We start from the raw sequence: 25000 nt of genomic DNA, 5'->3' as shown, positions 1-25000 counted from the left end.
AGCACATTGGGAACAATTAAAGGCTTCTGCACTGGATGAGTACACAGCCAGGGTGGCAACCACCATAAAAGCTAATGACCAGGCACTGAGTTTGAGTTTGATTTATGTGTAGTTGTTCTACACATAGTTCTTCACAGAGATTTATGCACCACAATTAACCCATAAGGGTTCCAAACTATCCTAAAAAGATAAGCATAACATATCTTAGAGTTTAAGGTTCTATAGAACTCAATTTTAAGAATGCAATGGGAGGACTTGTTAATATTGTTACAGCCAATCAGAACCCGCTCAGGGCAGTCGTTTTGATTGGCTCGTCTGCAATTGCAATAATGAAATACTGATTGCTGATTGGATTACATAAACATGCCCATCCTCTGCTGGGAGGCTATTGGCTGAGACCTGCTAGGGCGGGATAAGCGGGGAATCTGAGTCGACTCATACAATTTAGATGCCAGGGATGGAGGGCAGGTATTGTGGATACTGCGAGTAAGTTAAATGGTGCCTGACACCTGATTTATGGGTCCTTCTCGTAGTGATCACGGACCGTGTGCGCTAGGGCGAAATAATAGTCCCTCGGGGTGGACACGTGACGGTCTATCACTAAGGTGAGGTAGGCTATGCCCCTCACTCTGATCTGCTTCGGAGTCTGAGAGAGGGGTGGCCATGTCGGTGCCGACAGAGAGGGGTTACCAGGAAGATGTGAGTCTGGCTGTGCCCAAACCCTTATTAAGTGCAGCTCATTCACACACTTACTGTACCAGGGGTGTCATTTTAAATTGGCCCGCATCAAATTTCTAAAAATTGATTGCACTGCAGCTCCCTGGAGAGGAGAGAGACTGCTGCTGCTGTGTCGGCACGCCCCGCCCCCCGCTTCGATTGGCTGGCCTGTGTGGAGACTGGGTGTGTGAGAGTGTGGACGTCACTAGAGCTGTGCTGCCCAGACACGCCCCCTTCCCCTCGGCTTCACTCTGGCTGGAGTCAGACTGTGCCTGCCCTCTGTGGAGACTGGGACTGGGGAGACAGCGTGGGGACGTCTCAGTAGACTCTGAGAGAGAGACTGCCTGCTGCAGTGTGCTGCCACCCACCACGACTACGAGGTAAACGTCAGTGAGAGTCAGTCTGTGCAGGAGACTTCTTCTGCGCTCACACAGCACACTCCTCCACAAGTTCTGTCTTCTCTCTCCTGCTGTCAGAGTGAGCTACAGAGGGGTGGAGGAGAAAGGGGGGAAGGTTGCCAGTCCCAGGCAAGTAGCCTGTACACACACACTGCTGGGAGCGGTAAGGCATCTACCATCTGCTTTGCGTTAGGGGCATCGGCATATGAGCATTATGGTTAGGGACAGTGTTATGTACTCGTTCTGGTTGCACATGCAGGAAGCTTATCAGGGCTGATTTGTGTGGTAAATAATTATTATCCCCTCAAGCATAAGCTGAAACTATTGTACATTAGCCCTGTCGATTTTGAGGCCTCCCATTCTTTTGTGCCCCCAGATAATGGAACAATTAGAATGGTCGGCCCCCGCACATTTTCACCTCACCAAATGTGGCCCTCGTTGCAAAAAGATTGGACACCCCTTCTGTACGGACAGTCATCTCTTTATTACTTATTAATGCAGCCCAGTGACAAGCTCCTCCTCCTCCGGCTGCGGGCCAATGAGATGCAAAGTAAAAGGGGCGGGACGCAAGTCTCTAGTGCTGCTGAAAGAAATACAAGCGCTCGAACGCTGAGGAATGAGGAGGCTGAGGGAGGAGGACATAGTTATTATTGTAGGGGTTAAACATGAGGGACGAGGGCTGAGAGAGGATAGTGGAAAGCTGAGTAATGTGACAGGAGGGGGTAGTGAATTGAGCCTTATTTGGAGGCTGAGAAACATACTAAGTGACTTTGGCTGTGGATGTCCTAAAATTGTTTCCAGCTTTGTAGTTTCGAAAAACGGTCCGCACACACCAATATTGCAGTCGGGGATTGTGCCCCTTTTATTAATGCCACCAACAATAAATATTCAACGTTTCGGGGGGACACAGCCTCCCTTCTTCAGGATAAATTCACAAAGTGCACAGTGCCATATTCTTATACCCTTAACTCCTCCCATCTCATCTGTGTAACATCTCATTAGTATCATTTATGTGATTAACTCATTCAGTTCATTTAAGTACAAATTCAGTGTAAATCGTGTTTTAAATAATGTTACATATATTTCTTTAGATAGTGGAAACATTTCTTTCAATTAATAAAAAACATTTTTTACTCACTGCCCCTGGTTGCGTTTTTACTTTAGCTTTAATATTTGGAAAATCTTAACACCTCTCGTGTGTAATTGGGCTATCATGATACTTCATCTGTGAAGGAAAAGGGTGATTATAAAAATTATTAAATAGTGTATAAATATCTAAAAAACCTACAAAACCACATATATTACAGAAAACATGTCAAATTAAAATCTTCATTGAGGCCTTTAGGCGAGAGTGTTTTCAGACGCCAAATCCAATAAGCTTCTCTCCTCAATAATGATTTTTTAAAATCAATACCTGCATTTTTATAAATAACTTCTAAAACTTGCCATCTTATTTGGGAGACATTATGTTTCACATTATAAAAGTGTCTAGCCAGTAGGGTTTTCTCTTTTATACTTCTCTTTACTTTTTTTATCTTTAGGATCGGTTCCCTCATCTGGTTTGTAATTTCTAATCACGCTTTTATGTTCATTTAGACGTGTTTTAACTGCTCTTGAAGTTTGGCCCACATACCCAAGACCACAAGGGCATTTTAACAAGTAGACTACCCCCTCCGTATTACATGTTGCCATATGTTTTAATTGAATTCCATATCCTTGACTCGGATGGGTGCATTTGTCACCTTTAATTATGCCACTACAGTGGCCACAATCGTGACACGGAAGGGTACCCCTCTTGTTAAACATCACACTCTTAATTTTCTTTGGTTTAAAATCCGATCTTATTATTCCATCCGCAACACTTCTACCTCTTTTAAAACTGAAGATTGGTTTTTTAGTAAATAATTTACCATAAATTTGGTCTTTTTGTAGAATATGCCAGTGTTGCAATATACTTTTCTTTATCAAATTGGAATGTGGGCCAAATGTGGTTACACAAACACACTCCTGTTCTCTCTTTTTCAAATTTCCTTTTGGTGTTAACAAATTTTCTCTTTCAATCCCATTACTTCATTTTTAACCTGATTCAGTTCACCCCTATTGTAACCTCTTTCACTGAATTGTTTTACAATCACTTGTGCCTGTCTTTCATACAGATCATTTGTTGAGGTGATTCTTTTAGCCCTTATAAACTGGCTTTTAGGTAGTCCTTTGCTGACCCCTGCTGGATGAAAACTGTCTTTCCTTAATAGATTGTTTCTATCTGTTGGCTTTCTATATAAATCCGTAACAAAATTACCATCCTTTATTGTTATTTGTACATCTAAGAAATTGACGGTTTGTGGACCCTTGCTCATTGTAAATTTTATTGTGTCATGTACACTATTAATATACACGAAAAAATTTTTCAATTGGTCTTTCAGTGCCAGTCCAAACTATAAACATGTCGTCCACAAACCGTCGCCACATACCGATATATTTGTTATATTCAGGATGTTGAAGGATGTACTTATGTTCAAACCAATGCATATATATGTTTGCATATGCAGGAGCCATATTAGCACCCATACTCGTACCTTGCAGTTGTAGATAGAAATCTGTGTTGAAGCGAAAATAGTTTCGCTTCAACACAAATTCCAAGCAACTGCATAAAAAATTAACCTCATGCATGGGTAACTTTTCTGTCACTAAATAATCTCTACAGCATTCAATGCCTTCCTCATGTTTAATCGAGGTATAAAGATCTTTTACATCGATTGTACAGAGTATGGGTGACTGGGAATCAATTTTTAACTCTTTAATTGTGTTCAGGAAATGTGTTGTATCTTTAAGACAGGTATCAAGTTTAGGTAAAATTTCTTGCAAATATGTGTCCACATAAATTGCAAGCGGTTGTAATAGGGAGTCCACACCTGAGACTATCTGTCTTCCAGGAGGATTAATCAATGTTTTATGCACCTTTGGTAATATATAGAAGACTGGTATTCTCGGATTTTCCTTTTTTAACAGACCTTCAATCTCAGGTGTGATACTCCCCATCATGCATGCATCATTTAGGAATACCCCAATATCCGTTTTTAATCTGTTAGTTGGATCACTTTGTAATTTGCAGTAATGTTTAACATTTTCCAATTGTCGGTTAACCTCCTCCACATATTTCTCTGTGTCCATTAACACTATACTTCCTCCCTTATCCGCTTTTTTTTATAACTATATTTGTGTCATTCTGTAGGGTTTCCAATGCTTTCCTTTCTTTTAGCGTTAAATTTTCCTTTTTAGGAGTTATACATGCATTCAAATTATTTTCCACATCTTTATACACCACATTTGTAAACGTTTCTATGGAGGAATTAACAACATTCGGATTATAGGTACTGCGATTTTTAAGTTTATTATATAGAACCTCAGTTTTATTATGGGGCAAAATTCCCCTGGTTTTATCCATGAATATCATTTTTAATTTGAGGGTTCTTATAAACTTAAAAAGTTCTACCTGTACAGTGAAAGGATCACTCCTAGCTGTGGGCACAAAACCTAAACCTTTATTTAAAACAGACAATTCATCTGGGGTTATAGTCCTGGACGAAAGGTTTATGACAAGATCTTTTACCTCCTCATTCTGCGTGGATTCGACTTGTTCCCTTGCTGTATTGCCTGCGCTCCTTCTCCTCTCGGCTGTGCAGTCCTGCGTGTTGCTGTGGTATCGCCTCCTGCCTCTCCTGAGTCCTCTCCTCGTTCTCCTGTAGTCGACAAAAAAGGAGAGGAAGTGGACGGGGATGCGCTGACCTCTCTTGCCGGCATTTCAAACGAAGATTCTTGCGATCCGGTCGTTGACGCGCTCCCTCTGCGATGCCCTTCGTGTTCCTCTGCTGACGTCATCCTTGTGCGCCGGTCACGTGTGCGGAAGCGTCTGCTGACTGGGCCTCGGCGTTCTTCCCTTCTTTGCTGCGCCCACGTAATAAATAAAAAATAAATAATAATAAAAAATAAATAATAAAACTGAGGTTCTATATAATAAACTTAAAAATCGCAGTACCTATAATCTGAATGTTGTTAATTCCTCCATAGAAACGTTTACAAATGTGGTGTATAAAGATGTGGAAAATAATTTGAATGCATGTATAACTCCTAAAAGGAAAATTTAACGCTAAAAGAAAGGAAAGCATTGGAAACCCTACAGAATGACACAAATATAGTTATAAAAAAAGCGGATAAGGGAGGAAGTATAGTGTTAATGGACACAGAGAAATATGTGGAGGAGGTTAACCGACAATTGGAAAATGTTAAACATTACTGCAAATTACAAAGTGATCCAACTAACAGATTAAAAACGGATATTGGGGTATTCCTAAATGATGCATGCATGATGGGGAGTATCACACCTGAGATTGAAGGTCTGTTAAAAAAGGAAAATCCGAGAATAGCAGTCTTCTATATATTACCAAAGGTGCATAAAACATTGATTAATCCTCCTGGAAGACAGATAGTCTCAGGTGTGGACTCCCTATTACAACCGCTTGCAATTTATGTGGACACATATTTGCAAGAAATTTTACCTAAACTTGATACCTGTCTTAAAGATACAACACATTTCCTGAACACAATTAAAGAGTTAAAAATTGATTCCCAGTCACCCATACTCTGTACAATCGATGTAAAAGATCTTTATACCTCGATTAAACATGAGGAAGGCATTGAATGCTGTAGAGATTATTTAGTGACAGAAAAGTTACCCATGCATGAGGTTAATTTTTTATGCAGTTTGCTTGGAATTTGTGTTGAAGCGAAACTACTTTCGCTTCAACACAGATTTCTATCTACAACTGCAAGGTACGAGTATGGGTGCTAATATGGCTCCTGCATATGCAAACATATATATGCATTGGTTTGAACATAAGTACATCCTTCAACATCCTGAATATAACAAATATATCGGTATGTGGCGACGGTTTGTGGACGACATGTTTATAGTTTGGACTGGCACTGAAGACCAATTGAAAAATTTTTTCGTGTATATTAATAGTGTACATGACACAATAAAATTTACAATGAGCAAGGGTCCACAAACCGTCAATTTCTTAGATGTACAAATAACAATAAAGGATGGTAATTTTGTTACGGATTTATATAGAAAGCCAACAGATAGAAACAATCTATTAAGGAAAGACAGTTTTCATCCAGCAGGGGTCAGCAAAGGACTACCTAAAAGCCAGTTTATAAGGGCTAAAAGAATCACCTCAACAAATGATCTGTATGAAAGACAGGCACAAGTGATTGTAAAACAATTCAGTGAAAGAGGTTACAATAGGGGTGAACTGAATCAGGTTAAAAATGAAGTAATGGGGATTGAAAGAGAAAATTTGTTAACACCAAAAGGAAATTTGAAAAAGAGAGAACAGGAGTGTGTTTGTGTAACCACATTTGGCCCACATTCCAATTTGATAAAGAAAAGTATATTGCAACACTGGCATATTCTACAAAAAGACCAAATTTATGGTAAATTATTTACTAAAAAACCAATCTTCAGTTTTAAAAGAGGTAGAAGTGTTGCGGATGGAATAATAAGATCGGATTTTAAACCAAAGAAAATTAAGAGTGTGATGTTTAACAAGAGGGGTACCCTTCCGTGTCACGATTGTGGCCACTGTAGTGGCATAATTAAAGGTGACAAATGCACCCATCCGAGTCAAGGATATGGAATTCAATTAAAACATATGGCAACATGTAATACGGAGGGGGTAGTCTACTTGTTAAAATGCCCTTGTGGTCTTGGGTATGTGGGCCAAACTTCAAGAGCAGTTAAAACACGTCTAAATGAACATAAAGCGTGATTAGAAATTACAAACCAGATGAGGGAACCGATCCTAAAGATAAAAAAAGTAAAGAGAAGTATAAAAGAGAAACCCTACTGGCTAGACACTTTTATAATGTGAAACATAATGTCTCCCAAATAAGATGGCAAGTTTTAGAAGTTATTTATAAAAATGCAGGTATTGATTTAAAAAATCATTATTGAGGAGAGAAGCTTATTGGATTTGGCGTCTGAAACACTCTCGCCTAAAGGCCTCAATGAAGATTTTAATTTGACATGTTTTCTGTAATATATGTGGTTTTGTAGGTTTTTTAGATATTTATACACTATTTAATAATTTTTATAATCACCCTTTTCCTTCACAGATGAAGTATCATGATAGCCCAATTACACACGAGAGGTGTTAAGATTTTCCAAATATTAAAGCTAAAGTAAAAACGCAACCAGGGGCAGTGAGTAAAAAATGTTTTTTATTAATTGAAAGAAATGCTTTCCACTATCTAAAGAAATATATGTAACATTATTTAAAACACGATTTACACTGAATTTGTACTTAAATGAACTGAATGAGTTAATCACATAAATGATACTAATGAGATGTTACACAGATGAGATGGGAGGAGTTAAGGGTATAAGAATATGGCACTGTGCACTTTGTGAATTTATCCTGAAGAAGGGAGGCTGTGTCCCCCCGAAACGTTGAATATTTATTGTTGGTGGCATTAATAAAAGGGGCACAATCCCCGACTGCAATATTGGTGTGTGCGGACCGTTTTTCGAAACTACAAAGCAGTAAGGTGACCTGGCAAGGTCAACGGTGGACCAGCACCACTACGCAGAATAAGTGGAAGGAGGTGTGCGGTAACACAAAGTTTTACTAAAATTGTTTCCATACAGGAAGCGTGTATCCCTTAGGTTTTTCCTCAAGAAGATCTAAAATGGACTGTATTGACGGGCAAGTTGTACGGAACGCATTTTAGGACATCATGCGTCTACTTACGTTTGCTGCATGCGTCGTCCTATGCCTTCTCCGTTGCGCATCGCTTGCCTTTGAAGTCACGGATGATCCAAATGTGCAGTCACACCTCTGCTCTGTAGCCTCCCTCCTCAGACGTCGCTCATCAACGCTCCGCCCTCAGACTTCCTCCTTCAGTTGTCAGGTATCGGCCATCAGGAATCAGTCGTCCTCCATCAGGCATCAGGAATCGCCCATCAGGCATCAGGAATCGCCCATCAGGCATCAGGAATCCTCCATCAGGCGTCCTCCATCAGGCATCAGGAGTCCTCCATCAGGCATCAGGCATCAGGCATCAGGCGACCGTATTCTGTCCTGGGCTGCTTTATTCATTTTTTTTTTACTTCCGGTTTTCCATTTGGCGCATTTTTTCCCCAGCCAATAGGAGTCTTAGGTTTCGACCAATTAAATTAAAGCTGCCACTTGTAGGCGTCGCCATTTCGTCCCACAGACATTGTTTGGCAAGGCACGCCGGCCGGCTTCGTTCATCTACCCCCGCATGATTTGTGCTGGTAATTAGATAATTAATTAACTGAAATGTGGCATATACTTTAGGGCTCTTACACACGGCCGTTCCGACCTGCGCTCCCCTGCGTTCCGTTTTTTGGCGTTCAGCCGCAGGGGAGCGCAGGAATAGACGCAAGTCATTATTTGAAATGGGCCTGTACTCACTAAAGCGCGTGTAGGCGCCGAACGCAGGAAAAATGCAGCATGTTGCGTCTGAACCTGCGTTTGGCGCCTACACGCGCCTGAGTGAGTACAGGCCCATTTCAAATAATGACTTGCGTCTATTCCTGCGCTCCCCTGCGGCTGAACGCCAAAAAACGGAACGCAGGGGAGCGCAGGTCGGAACGGCCGTGTGTAAGAGCCCTTAATTAGTTTGTGTTTATGTTGTTTTTTTTATTTATTTTTTTTAAATAATTTAGCTTGCTGCTTACAAATAATTTACACTGCACAAGAGAGAGCATGTTTCTCTGTACTTTAATTACCTTCCATGGCTTTGTGTTTTAGTTTAATATTTTAGAATATATAATATTTTTCTGGTTTTATTGCATTAATTTTATTTATTTATTTTATACGTTTTTTTATTTTATTTTATTTATTTTATTGCTATTATTGTCATTACAGGTATTTACCATAGCTTTGCAGCTTGCTCGTAAACAAGTTTTTACCCATGTTTGATTTACTTGTCCTTTAGCTTCTATTTTTTTTTGCTCTATTCTAACTTTATACTGACCAAAAAAACATGCTCTGTAAGGCTACAAATGCATTGCAAAGGCTGCGTTTCGATTACTCAGTTTCCTATTCAGGCATCTCCTATTGATTTCCCACCTTTTACAATGCATGGTTGCTAGGTGTATTTGTACCCTAGCAACCAGATGGTTGCAATAGCAAACTGGAGAGCTTCAGAATTAAAATCTACATAACCAAAAAAAATAAATAAAAAACACGATTAAAAAATGTAAACAAATTGTCCCAGAACATAACAACCTACATTATACAGGTATAGGATCCCATATCCGGAAACCCGATATCCAGAAAGCAGCTAATTACGGAATCGCTGTCTCCCATAGACTCCATTTTATCCAAATAATCCAATTTTTTCAAAATGATTTCCTTTTTCTGTGTAATAATAAAACAGTAGCTTGTACTTGATCCCAACTAAGATATAATTAATCCTTATTGGAAGCAAAACCAGCCTATTGGGTTTATTTAATGTTTAAATTAATTTCTAGGAGACATAAGGCACGAAGACCCAAATTACGGAAAGATCCGTTATCCGGAAAACCCCAGGTCCCGAGCATTCTGGATAACAGGTCCAATACCTGTACTAAAATTTAAATTAAAGGTGAACAATCCATTTAAGATATTGTAGTGTCCAGGCCCTGACTGGCAATCTGTCGGTTCTTGCAAATGCCAGAGTGGCTGCTGCAAGGTGCCATAGAAAGTCAGTATTTGGTGGCCTGGTGGGGGCTCTTTGTGCTTCTGTGTGGGCTGAATTGATCTCTGCATACCGGAAATGCCAGGGCCTATTTTAACCCTTCAACTGCCAAGCACGTACAGCGTACGTGCTGGCGGTTCAGGGTTCAAGCTGCCAAGAACGTACATTCTCCTGCAGCTGAGCCCTTTTCTCTGCATCGGCGGCTTTTGCCGCCTCTGCAGAGAGTCTGGAGGGTTGATAGCCCCCTGGGCAACCAGGCTGGGGGGCTATTAAGTCGGATCTACGTCGAGATTGTCGCAGATCCAACTTCAAAGTAGCAGATGCGCCATGTATGGCGCTGCTGCTACTTTCTTACCTCCTCCACGACGCACATCCGCCCCCACTCACTTCCTGCAGCGCAATATCTCCATCGATTCCAGCGAGCCTCCTGCTACAAAAACGGTAAGTGCTCGTTTTTTTTTTACACACGTACATGCACTTACACACACAGTACATTTATGCACTTACACACACAATTTTAGCAAAGATTGGTATTTTTTTGATTTAAGCACAATTGGTCCCTTTAGTACACGTATTTGCACACTCGGACAACTTTTAGAAGTGCACAAACGTACACAAAAAACTCACAAACAGGTGTGGTTTTTGTTTTTTTTACTTACTCATTGAACTCTTATCTTTTGTTTGTTTTGCCTAAAAACTTATTTTGACAGCGTGACGATTGGATAATCGATATTGGCCACTAATTACGCTGTCGTATTAATTATTTTATTTCACTGATTTATGCTATTGTTGTGCTTTTATTGCAATTTTTTTCCTAAACTTTCAGCAGGTTATTGAATGGCCGATTCTAAGCAACTTTTCAATTGGTCTTCATTATTTATTTTTTATAGTTTTTGGGTTATTTGCCGCCTTCTTCTGACTCTTTCCAGCTTTCAAATGGGGGTCACTGACCCCATCTAAAAAAAACAAATGCTCTGTAAGGCTACAAATGTATTGTTATTGCTACTTTTTATTACTCCTCTTTCTATTCAGGCCTCTCCTATTCATATTCCAGTCTCTTATTTAAATCAATGCATGGTTGCTAGGGGAATTTAGACCCTAACAAACTGGTAAGCTGCTGAATAAAAAGCTAAATAACTCAAAACCCACAAATAATAAAACATTAAAACCAATTGCAAATTGTCTCAGAATATCACTCTTTACATCATACTAAAAGTTAACACAAAGGTGAACAACCTTTAACAAAATTATATCGGGGGGTCTTTTTTACAGTTTGGCGGTCTTACGGCACATAACACACAGTTGGGGCTCTCACTTATACAAGTAAGAAATCTCCGTAAAACTATATACATTTGGTATTGCCGTGTTCAGGAGACATAGACCTTTCCAAATCGGCTTGTAGATAAAATAAATGTTTCCGACATATGTGATTGTTCTTTGTAAACATGTTTTTTTTTTTCATTTTATTAGACACTTAGGGGCAAATTCACTAAGAATCGTAGTTGCGCCAGGCGCAAATTCGCTGCACTTCTCCAGGCGTAGTTTCGCCAGCGCTCCGCAAATTCACTAAAATCCGAAGTTGCGCACAGGGGTAGCGTAAGTTTGCGAAGTTGCGCTAGCGTTAATTCGCCAAGCGAAGTTTCGCTAGCGATGGTTAATTTGCATATGGCGCCAAATTCTAATTTCAATGGAGGAAAACTGTACGTATCAGCACTACAAATGCTTAGAAAACCTTCAAAACTTCAAATAAAATGATTATTTTGCCCTACACATGTGCCCACTGTATAGTTAAGTTGCCATGAGTTAGGAAATGAAGGAGGGGAGCCCCAAAAATTTTTTCAATCTTTTTCAGCTTATCACCCATAATATAGAAAACACGCCAGCGTTTTTTGGGACTTAGAAAAAATGTTCACTTTTTTTGAAGCAATGCCTATCTACTGTTATTGCGCTTCGCCTGGTCTGAGGTGGCGAAGGAAGTCTAGCGTAAAAGGTATCGTTCAGAACAATGCGCATGTTAGTGAATTTGCGTAGTTTCATTAGTTGTGCAAATTTGCCAGGCGTAAGGGTGCGAAGTTACACTAGCGAAATTACACCAGCGTCCGTTAGTGTAGTGAATTTGCGAAGTACCGGCGCTTAGTGAATTTGCCCTTTAGAAGCCTATTTTTTTTTTTTTTTACAGAAGTAGAATAACACCAAAATTCTTGCATATTTTCAAAGCTCAGTTTGTCCTGAAAAAAAAAAACCAATATATTATTTTCCTGGGTAAACAAAAACCAGGAAAGGCCCTTAAAGTGAGAGTACAAAATGTCTTAAAACTTCTTACCAGTAGAGGTTTTCAGCTAGGACAGAACGGCTGGCAGGAAAAGGGTTAATTATCAGTCCAGACCTGCTAGTGTGGTTTTAGTGTGTGCTGAATTGTTCGAACTTGGTTTTGAAATTAAAATCATTACATTGTGTTCATCAACTGTTTGTGCTGTGCGCTCATATTTCGGTCTCTTCTTTTCAAATTAGGTCTCTACGTCTAGGAGAGGAAGTTTGCTGCTATCAATAAAACCAGTAAGTTATAGAGTACGGAAACCATTTAAGTACAGCCTCAGCCTCTCCAATATGCGCTTTTCTAAGTTACCGTAATGCGGCCGCGTCTCTCGCTCACATATCCAAAAAAGCTGTAGTCACACCTTCGTCCTGGCCACACATAATGCTCCAATTTAACTCCTCCTGTCGCGTAAATCAGCCTTCACATCTAAGCTTTCCTAATTTGATTTCCTCCACTCCCTCTCAGCCCTCCTCCCTTATCCCCTCGCCTCTTGTACAATACATATCTCCTCCTTCTGCCCTCCTCCATTTGTCAGGCTTGCCATTTTAGTTTTCAGCTTTCATCTAAGCTATATTCCTGTCTTGTGCCCTCCTTTCTTATTGGTCGTGTTCCCTATATTTACTATACTTATTTTCATACGCGATACACATAATTCACTTTTTTTTTTTTAGGGTGGTGCCAAATGTAATATCCAATAGCAATTCAATAATGAGTTTTTCAACCAATAAAATTTAAGTATTGTTTTTACGAGTTTTAAAGTAACCTCAGATCGTAATAGCAGGCCTGCCACCATGGGGCGACCGTTGTCCTCGGCCTGGCAAAATTTAGCTTTAAAGGAGGGTTCTGCTGAGATGCGCATTCCGGACTAGCTGGGCCCTCCTTAAGAGTGTGGACATCGCTACAGCTGAAGACCCGAAGCTCAAATGTAGCTGAGGTGTTAAGAATTGAAGCTCCAGTCGAAGACCCAAAGCTGAAGACCCAAAGTGTGAACCGAGCTGATGTGGTAAGAAGACGAGCTGCATTTGCGGGTTAAAGGTCTGACATAGTGTTCTGGGAACAGGAGTCAGGTCGAATTTACACGGCTAGGCCATTGTGCTGTATCTTCCTTCCAAGTACAACCCAGCTGCTGTACCTGTAATTAGTATCTCGTGTCCAGTCCAAGTTTAAACTAACTCCCTGCTGTGGGGTTGCCACATTCATGCTATGTTTTGCATGTGCAGCATTAGTTGTGCATAATGTTATTCCTACAGCAGAGATTCTTATTTGTTTAGGGTAGGGTCTCCCTAATCCATGTAATAATGTCACATTTTCTGTTCAGTATAAAGTTGGCATGATATATGGCTTAACTCTTCTCAGGTAACAGATATCGGCACACAAGGCTTAATTTGCAGGGAAACCCTTGCTTTAATTCAAAGTGCGTCAGTGCAACGTTTCAGGGCCACGCCCATTTCTCAAGCATCCAGCACCAGGCTGTTCTCTCTAGGGGTGTGCGTCTGCTCTACTCTCTTCCATTAACTCATCTCAAGACAAGTTTTAGGACATAAATTTGACTCGCCTGGGTCCTCCCGCAACACTGCTCAGAAATACTTCTTAAGAAGTGACATGACTACTGAAAGTATTTGGGGGTTGAGGGGTGGGTGTGAGATGGACAACACTAGTGATGCTGCCGAATGCACATGCAGTCATTTAACACTTTGCTTGTAGTTTCTACATGTGTCAACTCTTCAGTAGAATATGACACAATAGGACTAGTGACTCACACCATTCTTCCATTGGTTCTCACACCATTCTTCCACTACTACTGTATTGTCACTATTTCCACACTTCTCCTATGGCGGGTGGGGCCCAGAACATTTTTGTCATACAGGGGTCTGTGATTTCTGATGGCAGCCCTGTGTAAATGTAATGTCGTTTTCTTCAGTAAGTATTTCATGCTGCATCAATTACTCGCTAAGTTCTGTACCTGTAACTTCTCCGTATTTATTATATTTGTTTGTATTTAACTAAATACCCAACTTTCTTTGCACTATATTTATTAAAAAATTTCATTTTCCCATTTTGTTATGTGATTATTTGCTTCAGTTAACTGCAGAATCCACTATTTTACACACATTGCACACTGCTTTATTTAAAACAAAAACATAATTTTTTCTTATTTAGATTTTCTGTCCTTTTTAGGTGACATAAAATTTGTTAAACGATGCACAATATTTTCAAAATCTCTAGAAGACCTCTGTCATTTTACCTTATTTCTTGATATTTAATTTTCAATAATTGAGGGGTTCTGTGACCATATAAAGGCACAAGGCTGCAGGCTGAGCTATACAGGGAACTCTGAGTATCACTCATGTATTATAAGGGATAATGTACCCCCTACTGTAAATGATAAGGATATTAGAAGTCACTGAGGGGTTGTTCTGTGACCATATAAAGACACAAGGCTGCAGGCTGAGTTATACAGGGAACTCTGAGTATCACTCATGTATTATAAGGGATAATGTACCCCCTACTGTAAATGATAAGGATATTAGAAGTCACTGAGGGGTTGTTCTGTGACCATATAAACGCACAAGGCTGCAAGCTGGGTTATAAAGGGAATTGCGAGTATCATAAGGAATAATGTTCCCTGAACTTTAAATTACAAGAAAATTCAAATATTACCTGACTTAAAAATATGCTGCTAAATAGTGTAACATCTAGGGGCACATTTACTTGGGGTCGAATATTGAGGGTTAATTAACCCTCGATATTAGACTGTCAAAGTAAAATCCTTCGAATATCGAAGTCGAAGGATTTACCGCATTTCCTACGATCGAACGATTTTCCTTTCATCAGAAAATTGTTAGGTAGCCTATGGGGACCTTCCCCATAGGCTAACATTGCACCTCGGTAGGTTTTTAGGTGGCGAAGTAGGGGTGTCGAAGTTTTTTTTTTTTAAAGAGACAGTACTTCGACTATCGAATAGTCAAACGATTTTTAGTTCGAAGTAGCCAATTCGACGGTCGAAATCATTTGAAATTCAAAGTTTTTTGTTTGTTTTTTTTTCTTTTTTTTATTCTATTCCTTCACTTGAGCTAAGTAAATGTGCCCCAAAGTGTAAGAGAGAAAAACAGAGCTCTGTCCATTCATTGGCTGATGTGGCCTAACATGAATTTCTGTTTCTTAGAGTTTGTTTGCCTATTTAATTGTATGATCCAGGGACAGCCCTTAATACGGGAAATGGCAGGCCTTCTATTTCAGATTTTTTAAATTTAGATACTAATTAAAAAATATTTATTAAAATAGATAATTTAAATTAATTCTCAGTTGTGATACAGACATTCAATTTTGAAGAGTATTCAAGTAATCTTTTTAGTCATTATCAATATAAAAATGTTCCATATAGAAATGATTGAACTTGATTGTGAAACGAAAGTCCTTACATTATTTTCATTAACTGTTGGTGGTGTGTGCCATATTTCTCTGTTGCTTGTTCTCAAATTAGGTCTCTGCGTGCAGGAGAGGAGACGCTTAAACAGGTTTTTGCTCCATCTTGGATTTATTTCGTTTCAGGGAGCCCTTTGCTGCTATCAATAAAACCAGTAAGTTGTAGTGTTTATCTCGCATTTCTGATTATTTTCTTGAAAGCTATCGAGTTTGCCATTGAGACTAAGCTGACGTCTGCAAATAATGGCATATACACGGTCCTGTATCAGGAGCACATACATACATATATATACTGGACTGCTCATTAAAACCTTTAGTACTCCACATAATCATTAAACATGTTGCTATAGCATTAGCTCTTTAAAAAAAAAAAAAAAAAATGATAGATCAGCAGAGACCTGCACCTTCCTTTACCTAAAACCACTGTATAAGTCATGGTCTTGTGAGGTCCCCCCCCCCCTTGCTTTGGTGACCTGTCTCCTGATGCTGCTCTCTGCATGGATTGTTAAATTTTTGATTTTTCATCTATGCAAATTGTAATTACTTTGGGTGGACCTTGTGTTTATAAATGAGCATTCTGGTATTTGTCCCTTTATTGGTCTTCAAACGGCACCCCCAGGGTTTCAAATAACCACTGAAGTCTTTTAATTTTATCTTTTGTATTATTCATTGTATGTATTTCCCAATCTAATGTAAACTAAAATTAAATTTACAGATCTAAGAATGAAACCTCACGAAAAATTTCAAAAATTGCAAGAAGACTATCGTAAAGGTACATATTTTTGAATTTTATGCTAATCCACCTATATGAACCTAGCTATATATATATATATATATATATATATAGTCAACTACAAGATTCCTCTGCACTCAACCCATTATCAATATATTTAAGACAGAGACATTTTGTGCATACTGCTACTGAAAAATGCCTTACCCTTTAAACAACACAGGGATTGTTTGTCCATATATTGCAATATATTTAAGCTGGCCAACTACGTCACAGTCATCCCATATCTGGCCAGTCCTACGCTTAATTTTCATCTGATTCATTAAGAATCCAATTGCTTAATTATACATTTTACAAAGGGACTAAGTTTTACCTGCAACTTACTAGCTGCTTTCAAAGTAAAACTCCCAAACTTGGCTGCCCTTTTATTAGACACCAGTGGGATCACCTGACTATAGCTGGGAAGGGTGGGGGCTACAACATGGAGCTGGTCACTGCTCCTGTATAACAAACAAGGGAAAGTTTTGCTCACCACTATTTTTTAAAATAGGTTCTAGTATAAGAACCGAAACGTCGGATAGAATAAACCTGATTTAATCAGCAACATTGCCTTTTTCATTTTTTGTTTTCTCTGGGAGTGCCGTCACCTGTATGTATATAGAATTGGTCCTGATATTGTACTGGCACCCAGGCTTCTACACTTTAGAGTTGTGCGTTCCACTCGCTGTGTGTGTATGTATGTGTGTGTATATATATATATATATATATATATATATATATATATATATGTGTGTGTGTGTGTATATATATGTGTGTATATATATATATAAATATATAAATAATATGAAGCTTCTAAAATGCCAATTTCAAAGTTTAATTCTATACCATTTAAAAAAAAAAAATCTGAGGCATTAAAATTGTACTTAAGATTAATCTAGATGTTGAATTATGTATTAAATAATGTTGTTACTGCTTCTGTAATATTTATAACATCACTATACTCTAAGTTACTAATAATGCATACATACAAATTAAGTAACCTACTATGGTACAAGTAATAATCTTACATAAAAATTTGATTTTCTTTAAAGGCGTGGTTCACCTGTAATCACATTTTTATTGTGTTATAGAATGGCCAATTCTAATCAACTTTTCAACTGGTCTTTATTAAAAAAAATGTTATATATATTTTTTTTATATTTCTCTACTTTTGACTCTTTCCAGCTTTCAAATCCGGGTCACTGATACCATCTAAAAAACTGTTTTTTAAAAGTCTTATAAGTCTAGAAATATTTTCTTATAACTTTCTTTTAATCCTCTTTCTTTTCAGGCCTCTCCTATTCATATTCTAGTCTCTTAATCAAATCAATGCATGGTTGCTAGGGGAATATGGACCCTAGCAACCAGATGGCTTAAACTATAAACCTGAAAGTTACTTGATAAAAAGCTAAATAACTCTACAACAATATTAAAAAAAATAACCAATTGCAAATTTTCATAATAACCACTGTATTTGAGTGTATTTGACAACTTGGCAGTTGAAATCATTAAAAACATTTTTTTCAATCCATAGGTCTTATAGATCAAAAGTCTTATTCTGAACAAACCAGTATACTCTTCAGTCAGCCAAATTCATTAATTGACCATCGAGCCAGAGGTGATATACTGTTATGTATTTAATTTTTTATTTCTGGTATGTTAAATTCTGTAGTTAGATCCAAAGAATAATCCAGCATCGCTCGAATTGTTAAATCCATTTTTATTTGTCTAGTGTACTGTATAACACTCTTAAATAAGTCTTTATAACCATCCCTTCAAACAAATACTAATTCAAAGGCAAACTATATCCCAAAAACTAATACTTGAGCAACCAATACTTTATGTCATATCAAGTGGCATTTTAAAGAATCTTGCCAAACTGATAGATAGATGAAGGATGAAAAAGGTCCCAATGGGGACCGAACGTCGGACATAGATAATATGTAACAATAAAACAACTGAATTTTTTAACAGGGAGTGCTGGTCTGAGAATAATTGATATATATCTATATATATATATATATATTGACCTTTTTACGTCTCTTGCCTTGAACCGCAATTTTGTGATGGTCTGTGTGCTGCCTCATAGATGACCAAAAAATAATTTAGCTTGAACTGTCAAAGGAAGAAGTGTGGAAGCAAAAGATAAAACTTTCTTCCAATTGGCCCTTTACCTAACCTGTATAGTTTGTTTGTGTGCACCATGAAACCTGGGATCCCTGGGTGCGGCCTTATTTTTTTTAAAAAAAAAAATTAATGTCAGTTATCTATTTATGATTTGCCAACGGCACATACTACTAAAAAAAATATATAATTATGAAAATGGTTTATCTACATGTAGCAGGGTTTTATATATGAGCTGGTTTATGCAATATATTTTTATAGAGACCTACATTGTTTGGGGCTAAATTTTTCCTTTCAGTGTTTGTTACCCAGTACACTATCTTTTTCATTACGTTACTGCATAACCTTAAACATTGCCTGGTTGGTTACTTGGTTCCACCATGTTTGAGAGCTGCAGAATTGTTCTTTGGATCCACGCTTTACCCTGTGCAGACGGGATTACATTTTAGCACTCAATGCTTCAAAAAGGTAGATTATATGGAAGTGTAATAACCCCCCCAAAGGAAATTAATATAATTGCATATTGTTTCTTGTGCAAGTTTGCATTATAATAAAACTGTATTTAAACATCAACAACCCTTTTAGTTAAATTTGGTACAACCTACCTCCTCTTTAATAGTGTTTCAAAAAGTACTTATTTAAAAGCACATGCAAAGTCAGTTTTAATAGGGATGGTAAAATGTGAAGTATTCTTAGTGTAATATGTATCTAACTTTTGTCCTGGGCTGGTGCTGATGTAAGGAGAGACATGCACCAGTGCTACCATTTAACTGAACTTTCAACTACAGGTATGGTACCCGTTATCCATGAACCTGTAATCCAGAAAGCTCCTTATTGGAATCAAAACCAGCCGATTGGGTTTATTTAATGTTACCTGTCAAATAGACTTAAAGCATAATTCAACCCCCCATATAATAAAACCCACTACCCCCTAACTTACAAGGCTCCACCCACACAGGTGATAATTAATTTCCCCATATCCAGTAATTACCCCTAGTTGCAAAGTAAGTGGCGCTCACGGGTTCACATCTTCACTGCTGCATTCATCTTGTAAAAGTAAGCGGCGCATGCGCAGTTGAAACAATCTTACTGTTCCAAACAACTTTGCATGCGCCGAAACAGAAACAGCCAAATATCTTGAAAAAGACAAGAAGATAAACCCAGATGAGCCCATATGCTTAGTTATAATCCGATCGTTTTGTAAGGTAGAAGTAAAAAAGTTATTCTTCCCCCCCCTCAAGTAAAATACATTGCTACCATTTTTGCACCCCCCATGGTGAAATATACCTATTCTATATTGCATTATAAATCCAGGCATCACAATACATAGATGTAATTTTTTATGTATTTGTAGACGCTCCTGATGTATTCAGCAAAATGAGGCAAAATGTATACCAACAGATGCCCATTAAAAAAAAAATGATTCCTCATGCAAGCTCAAGAGAAGCATCCAAAAATCTATTGAAGGTGAGGAAAATATTTTTTTCTTTTCAATTTAAAATTTCATTCATATGTATACCTTATCACATATTGCTCTTTTACATAATTGCAGTGTAATGATGGTATGTGTGCTCCCTCAGATCAACTAACATTAAAGGGATGGTTCAGCTTTAACTGTAAACATGATAAAGAATTGTTCATTTTTTTATCATTGTTTAAATGTTTTTTTTTGTTTTTTTATTTTTTTTAATTTGCCTTTTTTCTTTCTTTACAGCATTCAAATGGGGGTCACTGGCCCCATTTAAAAATATATGCTTTGACAGGCTAAATATTTATCTTTATTTCTATTCAGGCCCTCTCCAATTAACAGTATATTATGGTCTTTATCTTACAGAGTTCTGTGGGACACAGGGACCTTGGGGTATAGCATCCATCGCTAGGAGGCAGGACACTAGATCAAGAAGCTGACTCCTCCCCTTCCTGCTATAGCCCCTATTGTATTGGAGGATTTCAGTTTTTCTAGTGTCCTCAAGGAGACAGGACGTCTTATCACCTGGTCCACAAATGAATTCGATACTGAAAAGATTTTGCGGCAAGTCTTCATTCTTGCCAACAGGGGTTGACCTTTAATATTCTCCAGCAGAGAATATTGTTATTCAAGCTAACCCCTCCGTGTGATTGCTGCACTTAAGCTATTGTCTCCCTAAGAGAGAGCTGAGTAGCCTATATGGTTTTGGTGGCTGATTGAACCAGGCAGAACAGTGCAGGTTTACAGAACTCCCAAACAGTGAGTATCACCCATACCTGGTGTCTACTCAGGGGACATACACCTATAAACCATTCGGCCATTGCCTCCCCTCCCATGTCAAACTCAGCCCTTACAACAGGAACCGCAATACAAATGGCTCCTCAGAACAGGGTTGCCATCCTTGCCTTGCTCAGAGCCTTCATGCGTTCCAGTGTTGAACTCATTCCGTGCTGTGTAAACTTGGGGTTTCTCGCATCAAGTGGAGCACTATCTCTCCTGACTTTGTGTCCGATTTATATAGAGACATCTCTTCTGTTCAGAATGACAGGAATTTAAATTTCTTTCCTTACATTTCCTTATGTTTCCCAGAAGTGCAGGATACTAATACCCCAGTGGCATCCAAACAGTTCGTCCTCCCCAAGACTAATAATACTTCAATGTGTCAGTCTTCAGCAGAGTTAGCACCCCCAGCGTGGGCATTCCACCTGTCCTCATGCATACCAAAACTAGCGGCATGCCTAGACAAGCTTTTAGACTGGTTGGAACAGACTACCCCTGATTCAAGAACCAGATCTCATAAGACACCCCCCCCCTATTCTCTCTGCTATTCAAGCTCCAGACAAAGTCTGTTCCCATCTTCCCAGCTCATCCACAACTAGAGAATATGCATGAGGCGTGGGACCATCCTGAAAAAAGATTAGACAAATCCTGTATTCCAGTGACTATATCCCTTTCCTCAGGAGAGAAATAAAATGGGCTACCCCTCCTTCAGTTGATGCGCTGGTGTCACGGCTATTCAGAAGCACGTTGCTTCCAGTGCCAGACGCATCATCCTTTAAGGACTGAATGGAAAAAAATGTAACGGTTTACTCCGTTCTACCTTTACAGCAGCAGGAGAAGCTGTAGGCTCCACACTGGCAGCAGCATATGTGAACAGGTCAATCCAGTCATGTTCTAACTCACTGTTAAAGAATATTTCAGTGGGCAAACCTAGACATTAACTTCTTGAGACTGCATTAATGATCCAGAAGGCTTCAGAATACCTAGTGGAAGCAACCCTAGACACAGTCCAAGTAGTCGCCCGCACGTCTGCCTTTTCGGTAGCCGCACAAAGGTCCCTATGGCTGAAGCTGTGGACAGCAGATCTGTATTCAAAAAATTCACTTACAACCATATATTTTAAGGGAAGACTATTGTTTGGTGTGGCGTGGTGCCAACTTCCTCCAGGAGAAGGGCATTGTTCCCGTGAACACAGTCAAAAATTCATAGGTTTCTATTCAAACCTCTTTATAGTCCCAAAGAAAGACGGATCCTATCATCCGGTCCTTGACCACATATGACTCAATACATTCATCCGCCCAGCACTCTTCAAGATGGAATCCCTGCGCTTGGTCATTGCAGGAATGAAACAAAAAGAGTTCCTGGCAGCACTAGACATTCGAGACGCAAATCTACATGTTCCATTTTCCTACCCCATCAGTGATTTTTTTAATTGGACTATGGCGGCCAATGCTTCCAATTTACAACCTTTCAGTTTGGCCTAACCTCTGCAGTTAGTGTTTACAAAGGCCAACCTTGGCTGGGGAGCTTTATTCCAGACTCGGACGGCACAGGGACCATGGTTGGAGGCAGAATACCTCCTCCCAATCAATATCCTAGAGCGGAGACCGGTAAAACTAGTCCTATTCCACTGGCTGGTGCAGATGGGCCAGAGGAACATTCAGGTTCAGTCTGACTGACACCACAGTGGCTTATCTCAACAAATCCTTTCCTGGGCAGAGAGGCACAACACCTTGATCTTGGCAAGCTACATACCATGGCTCAAAAACTGGCAGTCCGACTATCTGTTGCCATACCCTAGACCTAGTAGAATGGGTTGCACCACAAATAAGTCTTCCTAGCTGTTAACAAAAGGTTGGCCAACCCAGAGGTAGACCTCATGGCATAATGGGAAAACACAGTTTCTACAGTTAATTGCCTGTTACAAAGACCCTCTTCCCCTAGCGTTCACTACGCTACCAGACATTTGTACATTCCTACAGGGAGCCACTTGCATAGAACCTTCATACCATGAACCCCCTCACCCACCATTGAATTTTAATCTGGTCCTGATGGCATTACAGGGACCACCCTTTGAACCACTACCAACTGTTGCTCTGCCATGCATTACATGGAAAGTGATATTCCTCATTGCCATCGCTTCAGCACACAAGAGTATCAGAACTGGGAGCTCTGTCCTGCCAACATCCATTTCTTGTGTTCCACTCTGATAGGGCAGTCCTCCACAGTTATGTCCTTCATATATAAGGTAGTTTCTGCATTCCTCAACAACCAGGATATTACCATCCCATCATTCTGCCCACAACCTTAATCACCTCAAGAGATTACGCTCCATTCCCTTGACCCAGTAAGGACTATTAAGTTCTCCTTAGATTGCACAAAGGGAATTCAGACTTCATAATCACTTTTTATGCAACATTCCAGGCCGCAAAAGGAATCCCCCTCATCAAAAACCACAATCTCAAAATGTATCAGAGAAGCCATTCTCAGAGCTTTTGTAGCTAAAGACCCGAAGCACACTCTACGAGAGGTATCAGCACTTCATCAGCCTTCAGGAACCAGGCCTCCACAGAACAAGTCTGCAAAGCAGCCACTTGGGCCTCCATTCATTCCTTCATTTACTAAATGTCTTTGCGTCATCTGAGACGCATTTCGGCAGGAAGATTTTACAAGCTGTGGTTGTTTAACTAAAACAACCTTCCTTTCTCCCGCCCTACATCAGGACAGCTTTGGTATGTCCCCAAGGTCCATGTGTTCCACAGAACTCTGCAAGAGAAAATTTAATTTTGTGATACTCGCTGTTAAATCCCTTTCTCTTCGGAAGTCTGTGGGACATAGGATGTAAAGTGGACAGCTTCCAGGGTGGGAAGTCCTATCAACCAGGCTAATTCTGTAACTGTACATAGTTAGTTTTCCTTAGCTGTTCCTTCTTTGTTAATCACAACTGAAATCCTCCAATCCAATAGGGGGTATAGCTGGAAGGGGAGAAATCGGCTTCTTAGTTTCCTTTCTCCTAGTGGTGGATGCTATACCCCAAGCTCCCTGTCTCCCACACAACTCTGTAGAGAAATGGATTTAATGGTGAGTAGCACAAAATCCATTTTTTTTTTTTGGGAAGATGTTCATGGTTGTTAGGGTTATTTGGACCCTAGCAACAGAATTGATGACATTGCAAACTGGACAGCTGCTTAATAAAAAGCTATACCTGTATGGGTCTAATACAGAATGCTTGGGTCCTCTTGTTTTTTCCAATATGGCATCTTAAAGTACCATTAACATTCCAAAATTTTTTTATTTTTTATACCTTTGAAAAAAACCACCACGAAAATTTATAAGTTAAAAACGCAAAGCTTTTATTAATAAATATCTTTGTGAAACTCTGCTTCTGCTTCTCTTCAGAAAAATCGATAGGGCGATTCATCGTGCGGTGCTTTCTTTCTCGTTCTTGTCCTCCTTATTGGAGATATCCAAGAAGGAGAAATCGAGCGCCACACGATGGATCGTCACACTGTCGCTCTTTATGAAGAATAGTACAAGAGTAATTTCGGTGATTTATTTCTTAATAAAGTCTTTGCGATTTTAAAGTTTAATTTGTCTTGATGATTTTTTTTTCTCCGTGTACCATTCAAAGGTTACTGCTCCTTTCACGTAATTTTGATCTTCAGACATTAGGTTTATTTAATATATTAATTATTGATTTATTATACTTAACAGTACCTAATAGTCTGGTTTGGCTTGCAATAAGGATTAATTATATATTTTATATCAAGTAAAATGTCTTGTTTTAATATAAGATAAAACAAGGCAATCATTAAAAAAAATTTAATGGTGAACTTTCTGTATAACGGAAAACCCACCAAAAAATTCATATCAATTGCAACTGATCTCCGAATATCACTCTGCACACTATAGTAAAGTTGAAACCCCTCTTTTCAATAAATAAACTGTTAATTACAGTACATAGTTACTGTGCTCTGCCCGTTGAGTTGTTGTTATAACATTGCATTCTCCATTGCATCTTTGTTGTGTGTTGTCAAAGTCAACCTTATGACTTGGTTGAACAACATTAAAGGGGAAGGGTTTGCGCCGACTAGGTTTCCTTCCCCTTTAAATTCAGTTTCAATATTTAAATTTTTCAAATGGCTCAAGTTATTCTAAAATTTTAATTTTTATATAAACAATGTATTGACTTAAATATTTATTTTACATATATTGTGTTATATCCAATATCC

General features: G+C 39.0%; 1 protein-coding gene across 3 annotated transcripts in view; it reads left to right on the top strand.

Annotated features, from left to right (window-relative positions):
* Positions 1–316: 316 nt before the first annotated feature.
* The window catches only part of LOC121399433, a 48024-nt gene continuing 23340 nt past the window's right edge, over positions 317–25000 (top strand). For 2 of the 3 annotated variants that reach the window (XR_005965024.1, XM_041580126.1), the window contains exons 1-4: positions 15384–15782; positions 16343–16399; positions 17931–18014; positions 19875–19987. Coding sequence is in view for 2 of the 3 variants with exons in the window: in XM_041580126.1 (XP_041436060.1) it covers positions 16351–16399; positions 17931–18014; positions 19875–19987 (246 nt within the window). In the remaining variant the exon portion in view is untranslated. Of the gene's footprint in view, positions 1098–12395; positions 12441–15383; positions 15783–16342; positions 16400–17930; positions 18015–19874; positions 19988–25000 lie in introns of those variants that run through there. The other variant, XM_041580127.1, reaches the window with a different exon arrangement.

This window comes from Xenopus laevis, chromosome 1S (genome assembly GCF_017654675.1).
Source record: "Xenopus laevis strain J_2021 chromosome 1S, Xenopus_laevis_v10.1, whole genome shotgun sequence".
Lineage (NCBI taxonomy): Eukaryota > Metazoa > Chordata > Amphibia > Anura > Pipidae > Xenopus > Xenopus laevis.
This window is presented reverse-complemented; position numbering and strand designations above follow the sequence as displayed.